Below are 21,471 nucleotides of genomic sequence, written 5' to 3' on the forward strand. Positions count from 1 at the left end.
TTTACGTCTTTGCTCGTACACAAGCGTAATGTAAAATATATTTAAAAAGCATCCTCATTTTGTAAAAACCACAAAGTAAACATTTTAAAGTTGTTTTGTGCTGAAAAGCGAACAGAAATTTAGAAATGCACCCTGTAACTGTTCATTTTGATATTTTTAAGAGGTTGATTTGTTTTCAGAGGAAGGTCTGCTGGTACTGTACTGTATGTACTGTACACATTTGAAACAAGATATTATAAATTCTCCCTGCACTGAGTTTTGTTAAGCCTCGTTTATACTCCCAAACGGACGCGTGTTCGGACGCGTGCACGGACGCGTGCACGGACGCGTGTACGGCCGCGTATACGGACGCGTATACGGATGCGTATACGGACGGCTGCGGACACTGTGGACGCATAGTAGTTTTGTTTGTTCGGTTGGAGGACAAGACACATGCGCAGTAGATCGCTACGCTACGGTCACAACAAATTGGCGGTACGCGGACGACCGTACAGAGCCTACGCGTTCACCTTCTGATGACGAAATGCATGCTACACGGCAGACACCAGCGGACCTTCACAGAGGCGCAAAGTATAATATACACTTTAACGTTGCACATTGCCATTCTGCTGTTTCTATCAAGACATCCTGAATATTCATTCAAACAAATTAAACAGCAGGAAGAAAAAGAGTTTAACTCAAACCCAGCCCTCTAATAGTCTGTGACATTGCAATACTGGTATAAATAACTGATTCTTCTAAACCAAGTTGAAAATGCATGACCTAATTTAGATCTTTTAAACCTTTGGACATAGTCAGGATAGCTTTGATATACACTGAGTCTAGCTTCAAGTTCCGGTTTGAGGTAAGTGGTTACGTGTGATTGTCCAGCATGCAACATGGTGACTGGAGTGAACAAGTCTGTGTATGTTGTCATGAAGTTCCCCCTTGTGCCTCTTACTTGTTGTCTCTTGATGAAGTAATGTATCGGAGGATGCCGTTGGGAACGTCCATCGTCTCGTCCTTCACCAGTACGATGTCAAAGGAGTTGATGTACGACTCTTTTCTCTCGTCCACCTGAGAAACGCAGAACACAGACGCTGAGAACCCAAATTCTTAAAGTCAATGTGTCGATATAAGGACTAAAACTAGACATCTAGTCTGACCTGGTCGTTGAGGAAGCCGATGGTGAGGATGTTCTGGTGCTCAGACACGCCGTCGGCCATGGTCAGGTCTCCTAAAGAGTCTCCCAGCAGCAGGACGTTGGGTCGACCCTGCAGCTCCCTGAGGCCAGCTGCATGTGACAGAGCACCTTCCCTCTTGTTGAAGGTGTGGATCAGTTGGCCTTTGAAGGCTCGCAGGACCCCCTTATTAACAACACCATGTTCAGTTAAATACCACACCAGCTTGCTTATTAGCTTGATATAATTCCTTTATCCTTTTCCATGCCTTGAAATCAATGAACTGATGGGAAAAATGCTTTTTGTGTCATTTGTATTTATCAACAATCCTGACAAACCTACACGGATATTGTTTTGCTGTGGGACAAGAAGAATGTTAACTTCTCAACAGTTTAAATATTCTTCAGGGCAAACTCACAGTTTGGTCAAAGTCCATGTAGTTGGAGATGACGTGGACATTGGGGTAGAAGACGTGGTTCTGTCGAATCACCTCTTCCAGGACGTCTCCAACACCAGCCGAGAAGATCAACAGAGGGACCTGCTGCTCTGTCAGACGGTCAAAAAACACTTTGTAGCCGTCCCTAAAGAAATCACACACACACCACCCAAGAACCAATAACTATCGGAGAAAACATTGAAATACATTCAACATGTATTTCACTTTATTAATGCACAGCATACCCAACTGTGAAAATACTTCACTACAAGTAAAAGTCCTGCATTCAAAACCTTACTTAAGTAAAAGTATGTAAGTATTATCAGCTAAATGTAGTATCAAAGTAAAAGTACTCATTATGCAGTAAAACATTCCCTGTAAGCGTTTCACTACTGGTGCATTAATGTGCATGTTGCATTTTACCGCTGTAGATGTTGAAGGTTGCACTAATTTTAACTCAAAGCATGGAGAAACTAGGATAACGACACACGCAGAGGGAAAGTGACTTCATTCTCTGCTCAGGTAGTCATTACTCCTCTATAGCTTTACATAGCAAATAGTTATTCGCTGCTATTTTAATGCTCTGAATATCAAACAGAGAACCTTTAAATAGTTTATTTAGCTTATGAAATAGGAGAATTTTCTCAACCCATAAAGGAACACATCTTTTGGTTTATCAGAAAAATTTAAATAAAAAAAAAATCACCATATTTGGAGATACATGTTTTCACTAGTCAGGAAGGGCATGAAAATCTAAAAAGTGACTAAAGCTGTTAGATAAATATAATAAAAAGTACAATATTTGCATCTGAGATGTAGTGGAGTAGAAGTATAAAGTTGCATTAAATGGAAATAAGTTAAGTACAAGTACCTCAAATTTGTATTTAAGTACAGTACTTGCATACATGTGCTCAGTTATTTTCCACCACTGGAACCAGGGCCTTGGTTAATATAAGATTTGAGCAAAGTGCATACCTGAGCATAGCACCGGATTCCTTAACAGCCTGGGCGAGCATATCCTTCCTGATCCTCTGCTGAATCAGTAGCTCATGGACTTTAGTCCACCTGCAGAGAACAGCACAACACAAATGCAACATCTCAATCAGGCTTGGGTTTTATTCACTTTTCTTTAGTCCTTTTCAGGAATTGGAGCTTCAAATACTGACAGTTTAAAATACTGAAAAATAATATATATATTTTGGGAATGTTATTGTGTCTGAGTTCAACTGGTCCACACAACACTGGGAAAAATCACTAGTGTGTGATTTGTCATTGTCAAATTACAATTTAATTTTACAGTATGTGCTGAAAGAGTTAAATCAAAATTAGATTCAAATAGACAGCTGTTATTATTTAGGTCAGTCCGTTTGTTTCTTACCACTCCACCATGAGAGGCAACTTTTCTTCAGTAGCCCTGCTAGCATCAATCTCTATGGGATAGTAGGTGTTCAACAGCTCCTTCATCTAGAGTGGACCAACAGAAAACAATGAACATATATTTACAGACTATCTGCAAGGCATGCATCAGTATGGACTTGCTGGTCTATATTACAATGATTTACAGACCAGTGAACAGTATTTCATATAGCACTTCATGGTCTTAAACAAAATTGGTATTTGTAAATGTCATCTTGCACAAAAACAATAAGCCACAGTTACTGCAGTGGGAACAATTCTACAAGTGTAATATGGACCCATTATCGATTAAACTCTAGAGTACAATCTTGTCGTGACGACATGATTGGGCGTGTTTTTAAAAGGTGCAATCTTGTCGTGACAACATGATTTTGATTTGGAAGAGGCAGACGGCCGCCTCGCCAGGAGGAGACGGTAAAGAAGAGAGCGAGTGAGAGAGTGTCGGTGTGTTGCGCTAATTGTGGTCTCATTTGTGGTCTGACAAACAGTAAATTCATCTAAACTGGTTTCATCTAAACTGGGTTGAAAAACGACACAATATGGTTGCCGTGGAAATGAATTACGTCTGACTATTAACCACACTCCTATTCTCTTTTTGAGAAAGAACGTTAAGCAAAAAACAGGAAGTAAAACTGTCTGGGGCTTTAATGACCTTGTTCCTGTAGCGCATTTACCCTTTTAGTGCAATCTTCATCAATCAACAACCGGTTATCAAGGATGTCTGGACAAAGAAAGGAAAACAGGTTTGTAGCAGTTTCAGAAGGGCACAAGACAGTCAGACAAAAAGTAACAAATAATGAAAAAAGCAAAGAATGCACAAATGCTTATCAAGTCAATTAAAACTTCAGTACTGGGCACAAAGTTGTTGGCATCATTGGGCAAAAATTCCATAATAACCTTTCAGCATGTTGTAATTAAAGTGTTCTGAGAGAAGACTAGACATCTGCACCTCCTCATGGCTCTGTTTTCAGGCTTTAAAAAAAATCTAGCCCATGCCTGGAGACTTTGGCCAATCACTGGTCATTTCAGAGAGAGAGAGCGTTCCTATTGAGCGTTCCTATTGGCTGTTCTCCGGCTAGTGGGCGGTGCTTGGTATTTCCTCAACAGATTTCAACACGGCTGCCTCACAAACTTTCTCATTAAAGCTAAACAGGACACTACAAGATGTTTCTGAAAACATTTGAGGCCAGAAATAGGCATTACAGTAACAGGATATTGATTAATGTTTGATCAGCGCTTCCTAGTTTGACCATGTGGTTGGAGTTTGCGAGTGATTGACAGCTGCTCACAGATTACCTGTCTCATGCACCACTGTCAGGACTTTTTTAAATCACATTTGCTCCATTTCTACCCACTGCAGCTTTAATAAATTATTCGGATCTAATAATGCAAATGTGCAGACTCATACCAGATCATGAAAACACTATTTGGCCAAGATGCAGATAATCTTTTCAAAGAGTGAATTATTTGTGTGCTTACTGTGCGTGGTGGGAACTCTCTTTCCGTTGTGGGCAAATCTGGTCAGTGTCATATCGAAGTCTGAGATTACCTGAGGAAATATGACTATTTAGAACAGAATAATAGTACTCTATCACTCAGCAAAGACAAATGTATATTGCAATCGCACATGAAGTACAATTTTCTTCAGTTTATACCCAACGTTTATGAGCAAAAATCCCATGAACAAACAAGCAGTCTACTAACAGGACAGATCAGTAATCTGTCTGTCTGTAAAGTGTAAGATTTTGGCGATGGTGCAGTAGTCAAATCTAATTTCAGTCGCTATAACTTTAAAAGGAATGCACTTGTCAGGACATTTTAGCTGAACATGAGCATTGGTTCCAACTGTGGCAAACTATCCAAGCAGGAGTAACTGCTGGCTTTAAGTGTCACTATCCACCTCTTTACATCCACAAAAACCTTATTGTGTTTTGGTGTCATTTCCTGTATTTGACTCAGAATATATTCTGATGAAATGCTGCATAATTCACTCACCTGCAGGCTGCCTGCACCTGCTCGCTGCATGGCGTGGATTGTCTCTTCCACTCTGCTGCGTTCCCTCATCAGCACTGAGCCCTTTGCCAGCTCTGAGATCTGAACAGAGAAGAGATTAGTCTTACAATGCATGTTTATCCAGACACAGAGAGCAGAAAATAAGGGGAGTAATGGGGGGGCAAAAGCAGAAATATGTTACATGCTTGCACTTTAGTTCATGTTTTTCAGACATGTGCACAGGTCTCTAAAGTCTCAAGTCGGGCATCATGTTTCTTTTAATGTGTGCATGTAAATACATTTAAAACCCAGCACAGTTTCTTTATTACCCCAAACCAAAAATGTTTGATTATTATTGATTATACTGTAATGTCCCAGTCCTCGCCTGTTCTATGTTCACAAAAACAAAACAAAAGTTGCACACGTGCACAGATACTGTCAAGGTAGAATTATGGTTGTGTAAGGTTTCTGAAAAGAAATTAAACTATATCGTCTAATATTCAGGAGAGCTTCCTCACCTCGGTCTTGGTCAGCTGGTGCCAGATTGCCAGTACAGTCCGCACCGGTGTGTAGATCCAGGGAATATGGTATATCTGCATGTGAAACCAAGGAGAGAACATTTTTTGGTTATCCTTAATTTACAGTTTTTTTTTTTAAAAGAGTTTTTCTGGACACAACTGGTAATTTAGTACTCATTTTAGGGAAAATATGTACAATTCCAGAAAATTAAATCCTATGACAACCCATTTATATTAGTTATATATCTATAGATATATCTATATCTATATAGATATAGATATATCTATATAGGACATGCAATAATTGTGACATTTGTTCACAGGCAAGCATAAGATTCAACATTCCCCTATAATTACTTCTAACTTGCATATATGTATTCACTTTTTTAGCTTTAGCTACAGTCTAGTGCAGGGGTCAGCAACCTGCAGCGCTGGAGCCACATGCGGCTCTTTAGCCCCTCTCCAGTGGCTCCCTGTGGATTTATTAAAAAATTAGTGTAAATGAATAACTGTTTTTTTGTTTACATTTTCATTTTTATTTATCGACGGTACGACAAAGTATTAGGGCCACATTGAGGAAAACAAATAAATCTGAGTTTTCGAGAATAAAGTCATAATATTACGAGAATAAAGTCAAAGGTTTACGAGAAAAAAAAAAGTCGTAGTATTATGAGAATAAAGGCATAATATTATAAAGTAGTAATTTTACATGTTATTTTCTTTTTTTCTCGTAAAGTTATGACTTTATTTTTCGTAATATTACGACTTTTTTCCCTTAAACTTCTGACTTTTTTCTCGGAATATTACGACTTTTTTTCTTGTAAAGTTCTGATTTTATTCTCGTAATATGACTTTATTTTTGTAATACGACTTTTTTTCTCGTAAACTTATGATTTTATTCTCGTAATATTACCACTTTTTTCACGTAAAGTCATGACTTTATTCTCGTAATATTGCGAATTTTTACTCGTGAAGTTATGACTTTATTTCTTGTAATATTACGACTTTTTTCTCGTAATATGACTTTATTCTCGTAATATGACTTTATTTCTCGTAATATGACTTTATTCTCGTAATATGACTTTATTTCTTGTAATATTACGACTTTTTTCTCGTAATATGACTTTATTTCTTGTAATATTACGACTTTTTTCTCGTAAACTTCTGACTTTTTTCTCGTAATATAACTTTATTTTAGTAATACGACTTTTTTTCTCGGAAACTTATGATTTTATTATCGTAATATTACGAATTATTACTCGTGAAGTTATGACTTTATTTCTTGTAATATTATGACTTTTTTCTCGTAATATGACTTTATTTCTCGTAATATGACTTTCTCGTAATGACTTTATTCTCGTAATATGACTTTATTTCTCGTAATATGACTATTTCTCGTAATATTATGAATTTATTTCTCGTAATATTATGAATTTATTTCTCGTAATATGACTTTATTTCTCGTAATATGACTATTTCTCGTAATATGACTTTATTCTCATAATATTATGAATTTATTTCTCGTAATATGACTTTATTTCTTGTAATATGACTTTATTCTCGTAACATGACTTTTTTTCTCGTAATATGACTTTATTCTGTAAATCTCAGATGTTTTTTCCCTCAGTGTGGCCCTAATACTCTGTATTATAGTAGCTCTTGGTCCTCACTGCATTAGACTTATATACTATATACCAGTGGCGGCTGGTGGATTTTTTTTTGGGTAGGGCCAATCAATTTCAACAAACATCCTAGTACGATTCAATGCAAAAAAAGGTATCAAAAACGCATTACTACTTTGCAGTTACATTTTTATCATTTATTCCAACACTGACATAAGGACATCTTATTCATACAATTCAGTATGTTAATATAACATACGACAGATCATTTATAAAGGAACTTTGCTCTTCTGTCCTTCTGAGTGGCAAACCTCTCAATGACCTTCTTATTGAAGTCAGGCATGTTCCTGACAAGTTTCTTCTCCATGGAGAGCATAGCCAGAGCATTAAGGCGATCCTGTGTCATGGTGTTTCTCAGGAAGGTCTTGATCCTCTTCAATGTAGAGAAGCACCTCTCGGATTCAGCTGTTGTCATGGGTGTGGTGATGAGGATGCTGAGGAGACTGACAGTCTCTGTGAAGGTGCTCTGAAGGTTGTTCTCCATGAAAAGCTGGTACATGGGCACTGCACCACTGCAAGCCTTGAACTCACTGTTCTCATAGATATGGGACAGTTCTGTTTTGAGCTTGTCCTTGTTCAACATGGGGTAAGCCTGCACTGTTGTTTCAAGCACCGACTCAGGGAACGTCTCACTGTGTTGTGGGAACAACTCTCCATGCAACAGTGTTGCGCTGACGAGGTGCTGGGTGAAGGAGAACCGCTCCTTAGCTTGCATCAGGATAGTATCACATACCTGTAAAAGATAAAATCAACTTAAATTTGCAATAAAGCTATTTTGATGAAAGTGATTCTGATTGAACACATGCTTATGTCCAAGTCAAGTATTTCAAAAATATAATGTATGTAAAATCTTATAAATAACTTTAGATGATGGGAAATTATAACTACATCATCAAACTGTATCAGATGGTCAGATGTCCTCCCCTTTTCAGGAGACAATCGACTATGTTATTGAATATTTGACTACTTCCTGTAATTAGCATGTGCTGTGCATACACACCCACATAGTATATGCATGTGTGTATAAAGTATTTATATTGACAACTACATCACAACTTACCTCTGTAGCCAGCCTCTGTAGCTCTCCTGGTCCCAGCATCCTGCGCTTTCTGGGCTGCTGGTCAGATCCACTGTCCGCACACAGAGAGGAAATGGAGGCCCTGGTCCAAAAAATAAAGTTTAAGTTGCTAACTTGCCATCTTCAAAAACAACTAGGCCTCTTCTAGAAATTGACTTGGTGGACACCTGAATAAGCATGTTATTGCAAATTGTGTTTAATAACTAACTGCATTCTTTTTCCTTTTAAAATATTTAAACAAATATCATTGTGATGTTTTCTATCATAATCATTCACTTTGATGACTAAGCCCATTTAGGGTTTTACAGATTGTTGGACATGAGCAACTCATCTTTCTAACAACAACAGCTTTATCAGCTAGTAGTAAATATAGTTATTTACCTGATTTTTGGAATGCTGTCTGTGAACCTCTGGACAAGTCCTTTGATGAAGACAGGGTCGATGTTCCTCTTCTGCAGCTGGTTGAACAGCACGTCCACATTTGGCATGATCTTGTGGAACAATGCCAGGAAAAAACAGAAAGTCTCGTCTTCAAGCAGCCTCACATAGCTCCCGGCCTCTCTGACAGTTGTGGGATCAAATTCCGCAGAGTCTATGATGGTCTGGAAACACTTCAGGAGGTCATCCTTGTGCTCGTACACAGTGTTTACAACGCGACTCTGGAAGTTCCACCGTGTTACGCAGGCTCGAGGAAGTCTATGCGCTACCACCTGGTCCAGCACGGTGGTTCGCTTGGGTGACTTGGAGAAGAAGGCAGAGAATCCACCAAGTTCAGAAAAGAAAGTGTGGATCCTGGGGATGCGTGCTGTTGCCTTTTGCATGATTAGGTTCAGCTGATGCGCGTAGCAGTGGACGTAGTGAGCGTTTTTGTAGACATCCAGTATCTTACGCTGCACACCGCCGGTAGCTCCCCTCATGACGGCAGCCCCGTCGTACGCCTGGGCAATAAGTTTGTCTGTTTGTCCGGGTGGGAGTATGGTGCTCAGCCTCTCCATAAGCGCTGTAGCGATGGTGTCAGCGGTCGCGTTCTGGATGGTGATGTACTCGAAGAACCGCTCTTGTACATTACCGCTAGCATCTATGTAGCGTAGCACGAGCACCAGCTGGCAGTGGGTGGAAATGTCCGTCGTCTCGTCCGCTTGAATGGCGATAAAATCCGCGTTTTTGACTTCCTCCAGAATGTAATCCCTTACAACCGACAGCATGCAGTCCAGCAGCTCGTTCTGTACCGTCTTCGACGTGCCTTTGAAAACGCTGGCTGTCTCGAGGTGCTCCTCCAGCACACTGTCGAGGGACGCTACAAAGTCCACAAGTCCCTTGAACACGCCGGGGTTGTCCGAGGAGTCAGTCTCGTCACGCAAGGCTAACTCAAAAGCCCCGCAAAACTTGACACAATCAATTATTTTTGATAAAATGTGCCGATTTTTATCCACCTCCACATTGTGCTTCTTTACCGCAAGCCTGTGTCGCTTCTTTACCGCAAGCCTGTATCCTTCGTCCAGCTGCATTGCAATGTTCACTCTGCCTAGCATAGCTAGCTTCACGGAGTTATCTATGTGCATCCTGGTGTTCTCGTGTTTTCTTATTTTTTCAGACAAGTGTTTCATGTCTCTTACTCCCGTCTCTGCCCATGCTGAATCTGACCCTGTCGACTTAAAAAGCACGCATGGGAAGCAAAATACAGCATTAGCTTGACTGCATCCAGCTAGCCAGGCCTTCCTCGTGTACCAGTCTTTACAGAAGCTCCGCATGTGTGGCTTGCCTTGTACGCCGGTCTGTTGTTTTATGCTGAGTCCAGGAGGTTGATCTGGGCCCAGTTGTTTCACCAGGAGTTTCTCCGCCAAAGTCCTTCTCTCAAACGGGTCTTGGAGGAGAGATTTGATCGAGTTAGGGTTGTGTCTTGCAAGAGTAGCGCAACTAGTGCTTGGCTGTTCCATTGTCAAGATCACGCGAGAACTGACATGAGCCCTGACGAGAACAGAGAGAGACACACGTGAACGTGAACGTGCGCCATGGGCCAAATCAGTTTGGCCCTCCCGGAAGTCTTTTTTACGGCGCTGATTGGATGAATTGTATGTCATTCATGCTTGTAATCATATATCTTTAATCAGTGATTGGCTGTACTGCTTATTAGACCCGCCTTCCTTGGGCCAAATCCATTTGGCCCCAGAAAGTGCATGTGAGCAGCTGAGAGGTGCACTAGCAGAGAGTTCAAGGAGGAAAGCAGATATTTGGCGCAGTTATCCTATTTTACAAATATTACGGGTATATTCCATAGGTCAAAAACACACATATTGACAATTTTTATAATTTTTATAATTAATAATTTTATAATTTTTTATTTTTTTTTGGTGGCTCAAGGTGGGTGGGGCCAGGCCCCGTGGCCCTCTATTGGCCGGCCGCCACTGCTATATACTTAGACTATAAACTGTTACCTTCATCACAATGATAAAATGTTTTGCGGCTCCAGACAGATTTTTTGTTTTGCCTAAAATGTCTCTTTTGATAGTAGAGGTTGCAGACCCCTGACAACCCATTTATATTAGTTATATATATATTGGGGATGCAATAAATGTGACATTTGTTCACAGGCAAGCATAAGATTCAACTTTCCTTTTTTATCTTTATCTTTAGCTACGGTCTCCAGGGTAACCGTTGCTAAGCTGACACACAGCCTGACTGTGCAGCTCAGTACGATTTTAAATGAGTGTTTTCACACCGTATTTTATTCGCTATACAAAAGTACAACAACATATGAATGAAACACGTTGTTGTTTCGTTGTTTTACCATCAAAACTATGAAGAATATGTCAACTTTAACAGCCTATTTTGACTCCTGTGTGTGTGATTAACGTTACACTGATTAGCTAACAGGTAACAGCCGTTACAACTCACCATGTTCAAACGGACAACTGACGTCACCGCGAGCTAACTGCTAGCCGTTAAAACCGTTAAAAGTACATCAGCCTAAAGAGATGACATAGCGTCAGTTAATTCAAATTATGTCAACCGTCGACCAGCGGTTTGAATGACTTGTTTGTGTTCTGTTTGTAGCACCCTTAGCATTCCCCCGCTCCTACAGTAATAGACATAAAGGTTCCGAGGCACTTTGGTTCCTACTTCTTCTTCTTCTTTGGTGTTTATTCGCGGTTGGCAAACCAGCTTATAGGTGCATTACCGCCATCTATTGGACTACTGGAGTGTGGAAGAAAAAATAATAATTATTATTATTATTATTATTATTATTATTATAATTATTATTATTATTATTAATAATAATAACAATAACAATAATAATAATTTATATTATATTATTATTGTTATTATTATTAATAATAATAACTAACTAAAATAATAATAATAATAATAATAATAATTAAATTATCTCCATTATTCCTGTTGCCCTTAAGTAATTAATTAGAAGATTGTGTACATTCTTAGATGTCTTTCCTAGCAGATTCCCCATTGTAATATTTCCATCATCTACTCCTGATAGCAATTCCCTTCTTTCTTTGTTATATTTGTTGCACTCTATAAGAACATGCTTGACAGTTTCCGGTTTATTACATTGCGTGCATAGTCCAGTTGGGTGCTTGCCTGACTTTCGTTCCTACTTCGCTGAGGGCAATGTCACCGTGGTATGGGGGATGGGATGGAGGTCACACTAATTAATTGATAAAAATGGTGGTGATGAAAATGCATGGGAATTGAAAAATGGAGCCGTAAAAATGGATATGACTTAAAAAGATGGAGTGATAAATTATCAAGTGATGTGATTAATTTAAAGATCCCAATTTATGCTCATTTTCAGGTTCATACTTGTATTTTGTGTTTCTACTAGAACATGTTTACATGCTTTAATGTTCAAAAAAAACTTTATTTTCCTCATACTGTCAGCCTGAATATGCCTGTATTTACCCTCTGTCTGAAACACTCCGTTTTAATGCATTTCAATGGGCTTGCAACAGAATTGTGGGTTTTATAGTTTCATATGATACCAGTATCTTCACTCTAGCCTTAAAACTGAGCTACAACCTAAAAATCACAAGTTGTGTTAAAGAAATTAGTTGCATTAAAACAAATTTGACTTGACGCGTTATTATCGCGTTAACTTTGACAGCCTTAATCTATATTATGATTTCCTAAAGTGTATTGTGACATATATTACTTGTTTAAAAAAGTCCTTTTGTCGTTGTTACTCGTGAAAGTTATTTGTACATATATACCACTGAAATCACCGTAACTTGTGGGGTTATCTCTGTCACAACAAAAAGATATATTTCAAGATATCTATATAACTTTAGAGATTGCAAACATTCTCTTATTTATTATTTATTGCAAATGTCTGTACACTTTCTTGCTCTTGCACATACAAATGGAATGACATTATATGGAACACAGAAGTGCGTGAGGCTGCATGAAATATGACACTGGCGAATTATACTTTCATCCAACTCTCCAATGATCAAACTGAAAAAAACTTGATACCACTGCCAATGTTCCTGTGGTTGTGTGCATGATTGTGTGCACTTTACATGAGAAAAATGGCTTAAAACCAACTCTTGAAAATTCAAAACCTCCATATACAACTGATCAAATTATTTCCATCCATCAATTAATACTGTTCATATTATGTACAGTATGTTCACGCAAGCTAAGATAATATTTATAGAGAGCTTGGCTGGGGATGCAACTGGTCAAGGATTCCTGTGTTATAGGATTGTAGTAAAAAAAAATAAACCAACACTGTACAATGTTTAACATTCAAGGTCCTTTAGTGCAGGGAATGCAGTTAATACAACTATATCAATAAGGGGCAGCTGGAATTTTATGGCACAGTTGGGAACATGGAGAGAACCATGCACAAACACATATCAGCCTCCCGGTTTCATGTGTTTCACACATTTCATAGTGCAGTGAGGCAAAGTAAGAGGCAGAGCTAATTCTGCCAGAAGCACAAAGGCGGAACAAACCAAATGAGTCCACCAAAAACCAACAAACTAAATAACTCCACAATAACTCTTTAAGCACTGGAGCATTAGTCAGTGTCCTAACAACATGGAATGGGACAAGAGAATATAAATTAAAATAAAACATAGAGCTGCTTTTGCCAAAAGTGGCATCACATCATTATTATGTTGGTCTATTGGTGCCTTCAAGTGAATCTTGTGAGCTTGTGTTTACAACGTGGGAAGTCGTGTTCACGTGTTTGGCGTTCAAGTGGTAAAGTCGAGAGAACATCGCTGCTAAGAAACGGCAATATTAACGTTACTGTCGGCATCTAGAAGACCAGAGGCTAACAATTTAGCAGGATAGCAAGTGGGTAATATAATGCAGTAAATGCAAAGGAGGCAGTTGGGAATATCAACATTTTTCTCAGACATATTATAAAATTAAATAATATTTAATTATATTAAAAACTATTTCTGACAATGTCAACAAACACATCGCAACTCGTGAAGCTTTCACAAACTCGACCCCATTTGAAGGCACCGTATCTTTCAAGCTACGCAACAATCTGGGAAATCAAATAAAGCAATTTTTGACCAGCTGAAATATTTAAGAAATAAATCATACACATTTTATACATATCCATTGGAATTGCAAAAAAAAAGTGTTGTACAACCTGTAAGAAAGTGCACATATTTTCGTGCAATACAGTATTAAGCAGGCTCATGATTTAATGAGGGGGGAACATATAATCACTGAACACCCTGTTCCCCAATATATGCTTTGCTCAATACTTATGATTGTCTGTTTCAAGTGCGGCACAAACAACATAGATAATTTAACCCCTACAGTGCAAAAAAAGCATGATGGAAACTGGAGGTAGAAGAGAAATTAGATGCAAGTAGCGAGCGAGGAATAAGAAGTTAAAGCTCAGCTAGTTGTTACGGTAAGTTCATTATCCCCACACTTATAATTTAGCATTTTCTTCTAACTTACATCACAATAAACGTAGACATAATTTTACTTTGCTAAGTTTACATCTCAACATTGAACTTGACCGAATTTCACCCAAAAGTTGTCACTGATATACAGTATGTTGACATCTTTAGGTGTCAGCCCACATATAAAAAAAAAGCTAAGCTAAGTTTAGCAATGAAATCAACAATCTTTTTTCAGAAAATGTCGCATCAATCACAGTTTCATTTACTGGCGGAATAAAAGTAAGGCATAAGCTAATAATGTAAGGCCAAAAATATAATTTAAGACTGATAATTTAGTAGCATTTTCTGGCTAATTCTTCATTTTTTTAAAATTCAAACAAGCCCGAGGAAAACCCGTGCAGACGTTTCACCTCGATAAAAGGCAAAAAAAATAAGACTTTGTGATAACAACAAGGCATTTATCAGCATTCGATTTGAGACTGCAGCTGTCTGCGCAGAGTGAGGGTGCGCCGATGGAGCTGCTGCATCTGTTGCATGCGGTCTCGCTGGCGAGCCAGGTTCTGGGGCATGGGGTAGTGCTGGCAGCCGTGGAGAAAGTGGTACGGGATGCGAACGTGGCAGGCTGCGGCCCTGCAGCGTGGCTGGGGTAAGGGTGGCAGCAGCATCCAGCGCTTCCTCTCAGCACAGTAACGGTACCCTTCTTTGCGGTACTGCTTGTCCATGTTGTTGCAGTTCCTCCACCCGCCAATGATGAATATGTCTTCACCCAGGTAGCAAACAGCAGCGCCCTCCATGCTAAGGACCTCTGGAGGGAGGCTGTCGAGGATGTCGTCAGAGATATTTCTGCTTATTTTCTCCTGAGCGGCCTCGGCTGTAACCTTGTAGCTCTTCGCGCAACAAGAAGCTGTGTGGTAGAAGTTGGTGGACGCGACGGCCATTTGAAAACTACAGTAATTATCGATAAGCGGTAAGGAGTCCACTTCCTGCCACTTGTGACTCTCCGTGTCGTAGCAGGTGGTCACAGTGCTCAGTCCATCCTCATTGTCCATGTCTACAGGAGTCCTGGCCATCACGTATATGTAGCGGTCCTCTACGCTCACTGTTTTTACATCTCGCAGAATCTTCGGCGCCGGCTCCAGATTGTGCCACTCGTCCTGCTCGGGCTCGTAGACGGTAACATCCTTAAAGCCTGGGCTGAAGTTGCCATGACCGCCGATGATGTAGAGTAAGTCTTTGACGCACGTGAGGCCGAAGGAGTGCTTGCGGGTGGTCAGGCTGCTGACCTGCTCCCAGGTGTTGAGGTTGGGGTTGAAGCGCTCCACCGTCTTGGCGAATCCTGGCTCCATGGAGCCTGCCACGTAAACATGGCTGTCACTGACGGCGATGGCGTGTCCGTCAAGGTGGTTGTGAATGTGTGGCAGGTTTACCCAACGGTCCTCAGCGACAAAGTAGCCCACACACTCGCTCAAATAGTCTCCACCTTCTGAAACACCACCCACCACCATGATTACATCCATGTTCTGGCCGAGACGAGGCTGGATCGCCGCCATGTAGGTGGCACCGAGCTCTAAATCAGCCGACTGGTTGAGGTTCTCGAAGTGAACGGCGTGGACCTCAAAGGCTTCAGACACCAGCTGCTGACAAGCTGCATTGTTCGCCACTAAGGGCTCCTTTCTCACCACCCGTGTCAGGTACGTAGGAGAAATCTGAGACAGCCTTAAAAGTTTTAACAGCTCCTCAAAATGTTTCTCTCTCTCCTGTTCGTTTTGGTGCACCCATTTCACCACCGCCTCAAACAACTCCTGTTCAGAATCCACAGTGATGCCCGAGTCGGACAGCCAGTCCCGCACCAGGTGAAAGGGCAGCGTGAAGAATTCCTCGTTGCGGATGATTTTGTGGAAGTTTCTTCTGATGGTCTTGGCGGCTCCCTGGGCCAGCTGGTCCAAGGTGTACATGTGGGCGAGGCTGTGTACGGCTACACAGTTGGACAAGTTCAACTTCTTCATCAGAAACTCTCCGCAGAAGCTCTTCAGCTGGGCCAACAGGAACCTGTGTGAACATGTCGTAATTGTCAGACCAGTGATGTATAAAAGGATGTTTGGACTTGACAGGATGAACTAAGCAGTAATTAAGGTGGATGGAACAAAAGCCTGCATACAGTACACTCCTTGCCATCTAAAATAATAATTCTGTAACAAACTGTGTAGAAACATGGATTCCCAAGAGAAACCAAGATGCTCTATCTGCTAGAAAATCCTTTATGTACTATAGTGGTTTACTTTTGAATGTTTTGATCAGTGAGACCATAGAAATAGACGTGTGAAACATATTGCCTTTGCGTTTCTTGCAGTACCCGGCTTCTATAACCTTTATTGCAAGTCTTTAAAAGGAACAGTGTGTAATATTTCAGTGGATCTTTTAGCAGTAATGGAATATAATATTCATTAGGGATGCACTGATACCGATACCAGTATCGGGTATCGGGTCCGATACTGTGCTCATGTACTCGTACTCGCAAAACGGCTCCGATACAACGGCACCGATACCACTTTACGGCAGTGTGACGTTAACATCTCGTCACCATTTTTCAGGTCCTATCACACTCGCTCACGTTCCACCTCCCCAACGGTGCGGGCAAGACGGGCTGGTGGTGCACCCGACCCCGTGGGGCCGGGATCCCACCTCAGGCGGCGTGCGCCTGCACTCACTTTCATTGCGCCACGGGGTTTTGCTTGCACCCTCTGACTCGCATGTGCGTTAGACTCCTTGGTCCGTGTTTCAAGGCGGGTCGAGTGTGTTGCAGATATCGGCGCAGACCCCTGGCGCCTTTTTACGTGGGCCGAGCCCGCCCTGGGGGTGCATTAAGGATAGTCCGCCCCGGTGACACTTTGGCCCCGGGAAGCACCTTCGCCCTGAGCCTTTCCAAGCCGACCTAGAGCCGGTCGCGGCGCACCGCCTCATATGCGGGACTCCCCAGCCTGCCGTGTGTCGCTCACACCCTCCAGCTGCTGTTAACGAGGGTCTTTTGGCACAGAGAAGTACTCGTATCGGTACTCGTATCGGTACTCAGTATCGGCGAGTACCCAAATGTAAGTACTTGTACTCTGTCTGAAAAAAGTGCATCCCTAATATTCATAACTATGTTTTCATTAGAGTATAATCACCTGAAACCAAGAACCGGTGTGTTTTTGCTAGTCTTGGAGAGGGAGGAGTGAGCAAAGGGGTACTCAGTTGGTTGCAATCTGCAACCACACCATTAGATGCCACCAAATCCTACACACTGTACCTTTAAATGTTTATACTTGGGTTGCAAAGAATATCTCTTGTTTCATCAGTGCTTATTAAACTAACCTACCAAACAGTGTGTACTTTTGGGGGTCACCTCAAACTGCTGCTTAAAAATATCATTTAAAAAAAATGCAGTATTATCAAAACCATGTCTTGATGATGAAATCCAATATTGTGATTCATTATACGCAACGATGGATCAATGAAAAGTTTATAATAAGTCAGACATTTTGACTTGTCGCAGTAGGAAAAATACAGGTAAAAAAAGAAATGGACTTGCATTTATATAGCGCTTTTCTAGTCTTCCGACCACTCAAAGCACTTTACACTACATGTCAGCATTCACCCATTCACACACACATTCATACATTAATGGCAGAGGCTGCTATGGTGCCAACTTTGCCCATCAGGATAGGATCTGATCTAGATACTCATTCACACACCGATGGCTGTGCTTTTGGAAGCAATTTTGAGGTTAATTCTCTTGCTCAAGGACACATCAACATGTGACCCAGAGCAGCCAGGGATCGAACCACCAACCTTCCGATTGGTGGACAACCTGTATTGCTAATTGCATTAACAAATGTCCCAGTAACACATGACAGTGTCACAGTGTGAGCCAGCATGCAAAAACATGATGCATAACTTGCAAATATGAGCCACATCTATTACCAGTAGGCTCACTCTGGTAACAGTGTGGCTTATTTTGCCATTTTATGGATTAATTAACAATGACAGTTGCAGCCCTACATCACACAGACCAAAATGTAGGCCATTGGCAACGAGGATCAATGAACAGTTTATAATAAGTCAGACTTGTCGCAGTAGGAAAAACACAACATTAACAATTGTCCTAGTAACACATGACAGTGTTACAGTGTGAGCCAGCATGCAAAACATGATGCACAACTTGCAAATATGAGCCACATCTATTACCAGTAGGCTCACTCTGGTAATAGTGTGGCTTATTTTGCCATTTTATGGATTAATTAAAGGTCCCATATCGTGCCCATTTTCAGGTTCATACTTGTATTTTATGTTTCTACTAGAACATGTTTACATGCTTTAATGTTAAAAAAACCTCTTTATTTTCCCCATACTGTCAGCCTGAATATACCTGTCTGAAACGCTCTGTTTTAGCACATTTCAACGGAATTGCAACAGAATTGCAAAGGAATTGCGTTGCCTGGCAACAGTTTGGGTCCATGTTTACTTCCTGTCAGCTGATGTTATTCACATAATCTGCAACCAGGAATAAACTGGGACACATTTAGAATGTTTGTTTAAAACCGTGTAATGGTCTATATATTGTATATTTGTGACATCACAAATGGACAGAAATCCTAACGGCTTGTTTCAAACGTACACTTTCTAAATACGGGCTGTGTGTATTTCTCCGTATATTGAGCGTTTTGATAGTTCAACAGTATTTATATAGCACTTAAACCTGCTTTATAATGTAAAAGACCTGAAAATGTAACTTTTTACAATATGGGACCTTCAATGTAATAGTGTGGCTTATTTTGCCATTTTATGGATTAATTAACAATGACAGTTAGTTGCAGCCCTAGATCACACAGACTTATTGGTGAAGACTTCATGTACCCCAAAATGTAGGCCATTGTGGCTGAAAATTAGGCCCATTTATCTTTGTGTTAGTTCCACAGGTGACAACTCCAAACAAGTCTCACCTGCTGGCGCAATGAGGACACAGACAACAAGGTGTGGCTCATTTTTTTTAACCTGTAGAAAACAAAAGACTTCCGTGTTATGAGGAAGTGTTAGTTTAGATCTTTCTTTATGTTAGTTTAGATCTTTCTTCCTTTTTTTGTTATAGTTTTTTTTCTCCTGGTGTTTGGGAGGGAGGTCCTTTGTATAAATAAGCCTGTGGCTTTCTTGACCTCTGTTTACATTACATCTATTTTTATATTTTTTATATTTTAGACTTCTAGTGTAACACTTCTGTTTATATTTATTTATTACATCTACTTTACCTGTTTTATATTGCTTTATAACTGTGTGTGTGTTTTACCTGTTATATGTGTTTATCTGCCTCGTTTAATCTTGTCAAGTATTTGTTTTAAAGCACTGACCAGAAGTGGCAACGAGTGAATCTCGTTGTATTTAATACAATGACAATAAAGCTTTCTATTCTATTCTATTCTATTCTATTCTATTCTATAAGCCTGTGGCTTCTTGACCTCTCCTGACACATTTCTTGTTTCAATAAAAGAAAATCAAAATGTATTTGTATAGCCCTTCACAATAACCAAAAGGTACCCAAAGTGCTTTACATTAACATCAAGAAATAACAGGAATAAAAACATAACATATCATAAAATCATAAAAAGGTGCATAAAAAGCACAGGAAAAATGTAACCGGGCTACTAGGTATTAAAAGCCCATCTAAATAAAAAAAGTCTTGAGTTTAGATTTAAAAAGGTGCTAGGTCAGTCAGTTACAGTGCGTATGTCAGGTTTTGTTTTTTTCATTGACTGGATTTTGTGCAGTTTTATATTATGTGCAAATAAATAAATAAATAAAATAAATACATAAATAAATAAATAAATAGATAAATAGATAAATAGATAAATAGATAAATAGATAAATAGATAAATAAATAAAATAAAAGTGTGTCAAGTTATAATGTCCTTATTCTGATGTATATGGAGAAAAAACCCCAATAATTTGTACCTGTCAGCCAGCTCCAACACCTCATGCACATTAGCAGTGGTCACCCTGATCTGCCCGGTGTACATGAACTGAATGACGCTCTCCACGGTCTCTGGGTCCGGTCCTGTTGCGGAGCTCCACTCTTTGAGCTCCACTCGACCGGACACCGACTCCGAGAATTGTCCGCCGAGCAGCAGCGTGAAGTACTGCGACGCCGCGGACAACACGGAGCGGTGCGCAGATAACGTCTGGACCCTCTCCGCCTCTTCTTCCTCCTCTTCATTATACACTCCACTGCTGCTGAAGAAGACAAGCGTCACGTCGCAGAACATGCCCGACTTCCTCTGCTCGTTCTGCCGCCTGGAGAGCTCCGAGCAGTAGGCCGAGCAGGTGAACTCCTCGGCCTCCTCCGGTTCTCCGTCACCTGTTAGCAGCGCTGCACTCTGCTGAGCACCGCTGCTGCTGCTGCTGCTGCTGCTCCGGTCCTCCGGTGCCTCCGCCATACCGGGTAGACTCAGAGGCAAATGAAAGCTCTTTGGAAATAACTCATAAGCGTATATAACACACGTAAATAAACATTCAAACATGCATGCGTAAGCAGCGTTCACAGCCCTTTCTGTCTGGAAGCAGACGAGGAGGAGTGCTCACTTCCGTCTTTAAGATTTCTCTCCTGTGTTTTTTTTTGCTGGAGAGTCAATGAGAGGCTGTCAGATTAAAGATCATATCTACCCTCACACAAGAGACACATATCCTGGGTGCTAATACAGAAAAAGTCCAACATGTTGTGGGTTTTTTGATGTTGTTATGACTCATTATGATTTTGTATTTTTAGAGAATTTTAACTTTGTTTAAAGGATGCACCGTTTTCGCGCATGCGCATTGCGGATTATCTGATGGGTGATGTGGATTTGGGAGTTGTTGCATCCTATCAGCTGATATAACTGATGTGATGTCCTACCTTGGCAAACATAAATCATAAAATCAGGACATGCATGAGTTATCAGTCATATTATGACACATTACTCATCGTGTTTATAGCTTAGTAAATGGCTGCACACTTTATTAGGCTACTCTATCGAAAAGTAAACACAAGTACAAGTCAAGTATACTTGATTATAGACCTATAAGGCAAGAATACTTAATTATACTTTTCTTAAAGGGGACATATCATGCTCATTTCAAGGTTCATACTTGTATATTGGGTTTCTAATAGAATATGTTTACATGCTTTAATGTTCAAAAAACACATTATTTTTCTCATACTATCTGTCTGAATATACCTGTATTCATGTTCTGTCTGAAACACTCCATTTTAGCGCATTTCAACGGAATTGCGT

At 40.3% G+C, this 21,471-nt stretch overlaps 3 protein-coding genes across 4 annotated transcripts; all 3 read right to left on the minus strand.

Annotated features, from left to right (window-relative positions):
- Window positions 1–64: 64 nt before the first annotated feature.
- Window positions 65–11,423, minus strand: LOC141757955 (7-methylguanosine phosphate-specific 5'-nucleotidase-like). Of its 2 annotated transcripts, XM_074618886.1 has the most exons (10): window positions 11,178–11,423; window positions 5,523–5,597; window positions 5,008–5,106; window positions 4,492–4,561; window positions 3,687–3,733; window positions 2,975–3,060; window positions 2,572–2,661; window positions 1,579–1,741; window positions 1,146–1,346; window positions 65–1,056 (listed from the first exon to the last, which is right to left on the minus strand). In XM_074618886.1, exons 1-10 carry the CDS (start codon window positions 11,178–11,180, stop codon window positions 937–939), a joined length of 954 nt encoding a protein of 317 aa, XP_074474987.1. In that variant the 5' UTR covers window positions 11,181–11,423; the 3' UTR covers window positions 65–936. The 2 variants fall into 2 exon arrangements, with proteins under 2 accessions (XP_074474987.1, XP_074474986.1); XM_074618885.1 differs by lacking the exon at window positions 11,178–11,423 and having other exon boundaries at window positions 5,523–5,603.
- On the minus strand, window positions 7,349–9,844 carry LOC141759006 (zinc finger MYM-type protein 1-like). The gene is made up of 3 exons (XM_074620898.1): window positions 8,664–9,844; window positions 8,265–8,364; window positions 7,349–7,937 (listed from the first exon to the last, which is right to left on the minus strand). The coding sequence occupies exons 1-3, from the start codon at window positions 9,842–9,844 to the stop codon at window positions 7,410–7,412; spliced, it is 1,809 nt and encodes a 602-aa protein (XP_074476999.1). The 3' UTR covers window positions 7,349–7,409.
- Window positions 11,424–12,577: 1,154 nt separating the features above from the next.
- Window positions 12,578–20,933, minus strand: klhl11 (kelch-like family member 11). The gene is made up of 2 exons (XM_074619488.1): window positions 20,156–20,933; window positions 12,578–16,222 (listed from the first exon to the last, which is right to left on the minus strand). Exons 1-2 carry the CDS (start codon window positions 20,719–20,721, stop codon window positions 14,635–14,637), a joined length of 2,154 nt encoding a protein of 717 aa, XP_074475589.1. The 5' UTR covers window positions 20,722–20,933; the 3' UTR covers window positions 12,578–14,634.
- Between the last annotated feature and the right edge of the window lie 538 nt (window positions 20,934–21,471).

The sequence above is a fragment of the Sebastes fasciatus genome, chromosome 20 (genome assembly GCF_043250625.1).
Source record: "Sebastes fasciatus isolate fSebFas1 chromosome 20, fSebFas1.pri, whole genome shotgun sequence".
In the NCBI taxonomy this organism is placed as follows: domain Eukaryota; kingdom Metazoa; phylum Chordata; class Actinopteri; order Perciformes; family Sebastidae; genus Sebastes; species Sebastes fasciatus.

Excerpts from the sequence above, each read along its gene's own strand:
- LOC141757955 (XM_074618885.1), bottom strand. The coding sequence starts at position 5,603 with ATGCAGATATACCATATTCCCTGGATCTACACACCGGTGCGGACTGTA. Across the intron at positions 1,742-2,571 it reads GAATCCGGTGCTATGCTCAG|GGACGGCTACAAAGTGTTTT; the intron begins GTATGCACTTTG and ends TGATTTCTTTAG. Across the intron at positions 1,347-1,578 it reads ACATGGACTTTGACCAAACT|GGGGTCCTGCGAGCCTTCAA; the intron begins GTGAGTTTGCCC and ends GTTGTTAATAAG.
- LOC141759006 (XM_074620898.1), bottom strand. The coding sequence starts at position 9,844 with ATGCACATAGATAACTCCGTGAAGCTAGCTATGCTAGGCAGAGTGAAC. Across the intron at positions 8,365-8,663 it reads GACAGCATTCCAAAAATCAG|GGCCTCCATTTCCTCTCTGT; the intron begins GTAAATAACTAT and ends TTTTTGGACCAG. Across the intron at positions 7,938-8,264 it reads TACAGAGGCTGGCTACAGAG|GTATGTGATACTATCCTGAT; the intron begins GTAAGTTGTGAT and ends TATCTTTTACAG.
- klhl11 (XM_074619488.1), bottom strand. The coding sequence starts at position 20,721 with ATGTTTGAATGTTTATTTACGTGTGTTATATACGCTTATGAGTTATTT. Across the intron at positions 16,223-20,155 it reads GTGTTGGAGCTGGCTGACAG|GTTCCTGTTGGCCCAGCTGA; the intron begins GTACAAATTATT and ends ATGTTCACACAG.